The sequence below is a fragment of the Denticeps clupeoides genome, chromosome 3, assembly GCF_900700375.1.
Source record: "Denticeps clupeoides chromosome 3, fDenClu1.1, whole genome shotgun sequence".
In the NCBI taxonomy this organism is placed as follows: Eukaryota; Metazoa; Chordata; class Actinopteri; order Clupeiformes; family Denticipitidae; genus Denticeps; species Denticeps clupeoides.
This window is the reverse complement of record NC_041709.1, coordinates 34,956,681-34,963,625: the sequence shown is the minus strand read 5'-3', so window position 1 is coordinate 34,963,625 and position 6,945 is coordinate 34,956,681. Positions and strand designations below refer to the sequence as shown.

The 6,945-nt window shown below is 51.2% G+C and overlaps 1 protein-coding gene across 2 annotated transcripts in view; it reads right to left on the bottom strand.

The window, feature by feature from the left end:
* LOC114785628 (apoptosis-stimulating of p53 protein 2-like) overlaps positions 1 to 5,023 on the bottom strand; it is a 21,284-nt gene extending 16,261 nt beyond the window's left edge. For both annotated transcript variants that reach the window (XM_028972058.1, XM_028972059.1), the window contains exon 1: positions 4,907 to 5,023. In XM_028972058.1, coding sequence (XP_028827891.1) covers positions 4,907 to 4,915 — 9 coding nt within the window. In that variant the 5' untranslated portion in view covers positions 4,916 to 5,023. The remainder of the gene's footprint in view (positions 1 to 4,906) is intronic.
* Between the last annotated feature and the right edge of the window lie 1,922 nt (positions 5,024 to 6,945).

Sequence of the window (6,945 nt, the reverse complement as noted above, 5' to 3'; positions counted from 1 at the left end):
CTACACCAAACCTACATAATACAACACAGCCACGCCTACACCAAACCTACATAATACCACACGACCACGCCTACACCAAACCTACATAATACCACACGACCACGCCTACACCAAACCTACATAATACCACACGACCACGCCTACACCAAACCTACATAATACAACACAGCCACGCCTACACCAAACCTACATAATACCACACGACCGCGCCTACACCAAACCTACATAATACAACACGACCCGCGCCTACACCAAACCTACATAATACAACACGACCGCGCCTACACCAAACCTACATAATACCACACGACCACGCCTACACCAAACCTACATAATACAACACGACCGCGCCTACACCAAACCTACATAATACAACACGACCACGCCTACACCAAACCTACATAATACAACACGGCCACGCCTACACCAAACCTACATAATACAACACGACCGCGCCTACACCCAAACCTACATAATACAACACGACCGCGCCTACACCAAACCTACATAATACAACACGGCCACGCCTACACCAAACCTACATAATACAACACGACCACGCCTACACCAAACCTACATAATACAACACGACCACGCCTACACCAAACCTACATAATACCACACGACCACGCCTACACCAAACCTACATAATACAACACAGCCACGCCTACACCAAACCTACATAATACCACACGACCACGCCTACACCAAACCTACATAATACAACACGACCACGCCTACACCAAACCTACATAATACAACACGACCACGCCTACACCAAACCTACATAATACAACACGACCACGCCTACACCAAACCAACATTATACCACACGACCACGCCTACACCAAACCTACGGAATACAACACGACCACGCCTACACCAAACCTACATAATACAACACGACCACGCCTACACCAAACCTACATAATACAACACGACCACGCCTACACCAAACCTACATAATACCACACGACCACGCCTACACCAAACCTACATAATACAACACGACCACGCCTACACCAAACCTACATAATACAACACGACCACGCCTACACCAAACCTACATAATACCACACGACCACGCCTACACCAAACCTACATAATACAACACGACCACGCCTACACCAAACCTACATAATACCACACGACCACGCCTACACCAAACCTACATAATACAACACGACCACGCCTACACCAAACCTACATAATACAACACGACCACGCCTACACCAACCTACATAATACAACACGACACGCCTAACCAACCACATTATACCACACGACCACGCCTACACCAAAACCTACGGAATACAACACGACCACGCCTACACCAAACCTACATAATACAACACGACCACGCCCTACACCAAACCTACATAATACAACACGACCACGCCTACACCAAACCTACATAATACAACACGACCACGCCTACACCAAACCTACATAATACCACACGACCACGCCTACACCAAACCTACATAATACCACACGACCACGCCTACACCAAACCAACATTATACCACACGACCACGCCTACACCAAACCAACATTATACCACACGACCACCCCTACACCAAACCTACATAATACCACACGACCACGCCTACACCAACCTACATAATACCACACGACCACGCCTACACCAAACCTACATAATACAACACGACCACGCCTACACCAAACCTACATAATACAACACAGCCACGCCTACACCAAACCTACATAATACAACACGACCACGCCTACACCAAACCTACATAATACCACACCACCACGCCTACACCAAACCAACATTATACCACACGACCACGCCTACACCAAACCAACATTATACCACACGACCGCACCTACAACAAACCTACATAATACCACACGGCCACGCCTACACCAACCATACATAATACCACACGGCCACGCCTACACCAACCATACATAATACCACACGACCGCGCCTACACCAAACCTACATAATACCACACGACCGCGCCTACACCAAACCTACATAATACCACACGGCCGCGCCCTTGTAATACAGTTTCCTGATCTCTGATTTACATTATTATCTCTGATGTCTGTAGATTTACACACAGGAAATCAGAGACAGATTTTCATATTCTTTGGAGTAATGTGGGCTGGAGGTGAAGCACACACGCACAAACACACAAATTCAAAACTGTAAAATCTATCTCCCTGTGGTGTGATGCTGTCATCTTCTACGTCAGTCTGAGCTGTGGGAAAGGCAGATAAAGATCTGCAGTGTTTTACACTGAATTGTGTGTGTGTGTGTGTGTCTGGAGGCTGATAAAACTGAGATTAGATCCAATCGAGGAGCTTAGTGGTGATGTAATGAGGGTGGGAGACCCCTCTGTACCTCTTAAGCTTTCTGCCACCCTAGAGCACACACACATACACACACTCACACACGCAGTACAGATAAACAAGCACACCATTACTACAGAACATCTGTGCGATAGTGTGATTTATCACTCTGTCTAACTGAACCTGTAGCAGAATCCTATTTGAAAATGAGTTCCGCATAAGAAGTGTGTGTGTGTTCTGCGTGTTTTATTATCAGCCAGGCCTCATTAGATCCTCCCTAATCTGTTTAGAGAGTTCCCTCCCTGGATAATGTTTCACAAAACTTGCTAGATGAGACACACACACACACACACACACACACTAAAATTCCCCATCAGTGGGCCAGGGAACTGATTAAATGCCGTCTGGCGCAGTGGGTTGGTGTATTTGGTTATGCCGGCCTGGGAGGAGCGAGGCCCCGCCCCCCCCACATTTCCGAATCCCGGTAACGCTGCACTACAGCAACCTGCACCAAGCAGAGTTCCGGAACACGCCGCAGAGTTCCGGGACACGCCGCAGAGTTCTACTCCGCCTGTCAACATTCATCGAAATTATTATCTGCTCTCGATAAGTAACATGGACACAGAGGGTCCTTGTGGGACGTTACGGTGACACTGGTGAAACGTGCTAGCGATCTGTTTATATCAGTTGTGGACAGGAAACAGCCGGCGAGCCCACAGCCTGGTGTCATGTGCGGATGGCACTCCCACATGACACCCAGAACCGTGCTGTCCCTTTAAACACACCTACCTCCATTTACACTGATGCGGTGGGCCGTGCCGGTTTGGCATGTTCTCGCACTGCTGACGCTCGCTTAAAACCGTGAAAACTGTGCCGCACAGGGAAGTCCCTCCTGCACCAACGTTAATGTTCCAGAGAAACACCTCACGTGCATATGCACACACACACACACACACTGGTCACCTTCAGACTGGAAACCAGCCGGCTGCTGGTAAAAGCCAGACGTGGCACAATGACTGGCACCCGTTCGTAAGCGCGAAACGCAGACGAGTTGATGTTGAGTAGATGCTCTCCAAAAAACCCTTCGGGGCCGAGCGAGGTTAGCGTTAGCGAGGTTAGCGTTAGCGAGGTTAGCGTTTCTGTGGTTCCAGATGCCACGAGAGCGGTTCTCGTGTCGTTCTGGCCTCGGGTGGCGCGTGAAGGTTCTGACAAGAGAAGTGACGTTTACTTCCACGAGTGACCGGGTCATTGTCCCCCACTGGAGACACTCAGGGTTCAGTGTCCTGCTCAGGGACATGATGGTAGTAAGTGGGATTTCAACCTGGATCTTCTGGTTCATAGGCGAGTGTGTTACCCACTAGGCCACTACCACCCTACCTTCTTCACCGGACACTGACCACCGTAACAGACGCTTCAGATGCATGTAGGAACGAACGTGTCGTTCAACACGTAGCACCCTCGGACACAGACGCCTTAATATTGGTGCAGCAGTGGCGTAGCGGTTAAGGAAGCGGCCCCGTAATCAGAAGGTTGCTGGTTCGAATCCCGATCCGCCAAGGTGCCACTGAGCAAAGCACCGTCCCCACACACTGCTCACCAAGGGTGATGGGTTAAATGCAGAGTACAAATTTAACTGTGTGCACCATGTGCTGTGCTGCTGTGTATCACAAGTGACAATCACTTCACTTTATCTTTATTATAATGGCAATGACATGCGTGGGTGTGGCTACCTGACAATCATCACCGCATTTCTGGAACATTCGTGGCATGTAAGTAAATTGCTTTAAAGGCGGTACTGAGCGGCAGGGGACGTCCTGTCGCCCCGGCGCCCGTTTCTCACATTAAACTTTAAAGGCCAGAGGGGGGCGGGGCCTGGGGACAACAATGCGGCGCGAGTTCCGCAAAACTCACCGCAGAGGGAACGACCTGCTTCTGGAGGGGAACTTCAGGAAGACGCGACCTCTGACCTCTGCCCCCCCCCCGGCCCACGCGGCTAATCCTACCCTCCCACGGGGCCGCTAATTATAGGGATCCATTGTGAGCGCGTCCAGGCTGAACTTTAATGACGTTGCGGCCCCGAGACGCAGCGACGCGTCCCACATCACGGTTGACACGCTTCTCCTGCTTCTCCTGCTTCTGGTCCTCCGCATAACGGATTTGGGAAAAGTTTTGCGCCGGATGCGCACAAGTGTGTGGGTTTTATTTTATTATTATTATTAATTCGAGCCCTGCTGCGCCGGTAATTTGGCGCGGTTTGTCCCGGACGCGCCGTGCGGTGTCGTGAAGGTCTGCCAGCGTTGCGGTGACAGCCGGTTCTTCAGGAAACGGGGGACCTTCCCGGTGCCAGAACCGGGCGTATTCTACCGACCGACCGACTGGGCGCCTGTCCTGCGGGGACCCCGGGAGATGATGTCCAGCAACATTTACACCACGCAGGATTAAATCGAACGCATTTAAAAAAAAAAAAAAACGAACCCAGATCCCCTCCCTCATAAATCTACAGAATCTATCAGGTTCCCCCACGGCTCTCTCTCCAAGCCATCCATCTCCTGAACCGACCCAGCGCTTAAAATGGTCTCACCGGCATCATCGTGGCGGCCGCAGAGCTCCTCGCCGTCCCCGCACCTTCTTCCTGGCCGGCCCGGGGGGTCTGAGGAGCGGCGCTCCGGAGCTTCTGGCTCGGCTCGGCCGCTGGAGCGGAGGGGGGGGAGGAGGCGCCTCGGTCGCCGGGGCGACGGGGGACGAGGCCCCGCCCACGCGGTGACGCGAAGGCCCCGCCCACTCCGCCCGGGACGGCCACGTGGGAAGACCTTTAATTCTACTTTCCTCCACTTGTTCATATCGGCGTGGCGCAGACGTTCAAATATAAACAATTTTAGCGAAATTTTAGCGAAATACAGAGTGGAACCCTGAATATTTTTTTTTATAAAAGAGGGACGATCGTGGGTCCACTCGGACACGATTTGGTGAGAGACTCGTGGGTTTGTGGCGCCCCCTCGTGGCCGCCCTCCTCCTGAGGCTGTGATAGAAAATGTGGATATTTTTTTTACATTCACCCTCATCCAGAGCGACTTCCAATCAGTAGTTACAGGGACAGTCCCCCCCTGCAAGTGTCTTGCTCAGGGACACGATGGTAGTAAGTGGGGTTTGAACCTGGGTCTTCTGGTTCCCAGGCGAGTGTCTCACCCAGTAGGCCACTACCACCCATTTTTAGTAGCTGTGACCTGCTGGCATCAGAACCAGACATGGTTCTACGTGGCGTGTTCACCAGGCCGGCGCGTCTCCGGCGGTGTTGATTTCCTCCGCAGGGGACCCCCAGGAAATCCGGCCCTCAGACTTCGGACCAAAAGCCCGAGATTTGGGGCGACTGTCCAGCAGTGTTGTCCTGCAGGGGGGTCTGCGGCGTCAGCTGCTGCCCCGGCGTCTGGACGCCGCAGACCGTGGACGGTCCACATTATCCACGGCTGGCTGGTGGGCGCATGTGTTTGTCTCTTTTTGGGGAGACACTCACACAGGAGCCCAGGTGAGAGCCCTGAAGTAAATATTACAACACACACACACACACACACACACACACACACAGCCAATAATGAAGCTATTTAGTGAGCTGATCCGGTGTCTGGACAGCAGCTTCGTCTGTCTGTCCCTCACTCTGCCCTTGTGTGTGTGTGTGTATGTGTGTGTGTGTGTGTGTATTCACTACTATATTAGAAAACACTTGTCCTCCACAGAACGGGGTGCAGGTGCCTTTACTCAGCCAATCAAAGTTATTAAGAACTATAATCAAGAAGCTGATCCAGAGCAGATTTTTCTACTAAAACGAGCCCTGGCAGCAGAGTGCAGGAGGGCAGCAGCCGCTAGATGGCGCTAGTGGAAGGATCTAATCAGCACTAGAGTCTGAGGACATCTGGGCTGAAAAAAGTCCCGAAATGGCCATAGGACATTCTATGTGGCTGTCAGACACGGGTGCAGAACGTGTGAAGTTCTCCTCGATTCTCTGACCTCCTCACATGGGGGGAAAGGGTAGTATGGGTAATAATCCCGTTTTTCCGCGTAAATCGTTGGGTGAGAGGTCGGCCTGTGGTGTTTCTGTTTTTGTGGGGACCCCCCTCTCTGCCCCCCCCCCTCGTCCACGTCTCCCGTTGAGTGAAGCTGTCATGTCGATGTTCAGAGCCCCTCTGACCTATTGTCCACTCGAGCATCAGCTCACCTCTCATGACCTCAGCGAAGAACCAAATCCGTAACGTTCCAACGTTCCGAACTGTGAGACCAAAAGCCAGAAAAGTGGACTGAACCATCTGCTTCGGACTGAACCATCCAAGGTTTTCCAGGAACTACTTTTTTTTTTTTAATTGCCCACAAGTCCGTTAATACATGCAAATATGCTCAATAAATGCAAATGGTAACATACGTAAGGAACTTTATATGATTTATGTGTAACTGACCCTACGGTCTCCATCCTGGCTGTTTTATGTATTCTGGAGAACTTTGTCAGGTTCAAATACCTCGGTATTAATGTGACTCGTTCTCCATCCGGTCTTGCGTCCCCACATTTCACTCTCCATGTCTCAAGGGTTACACCTGATATTTAAAGGTGGGGTAACCTCCCCCTCTTCATTA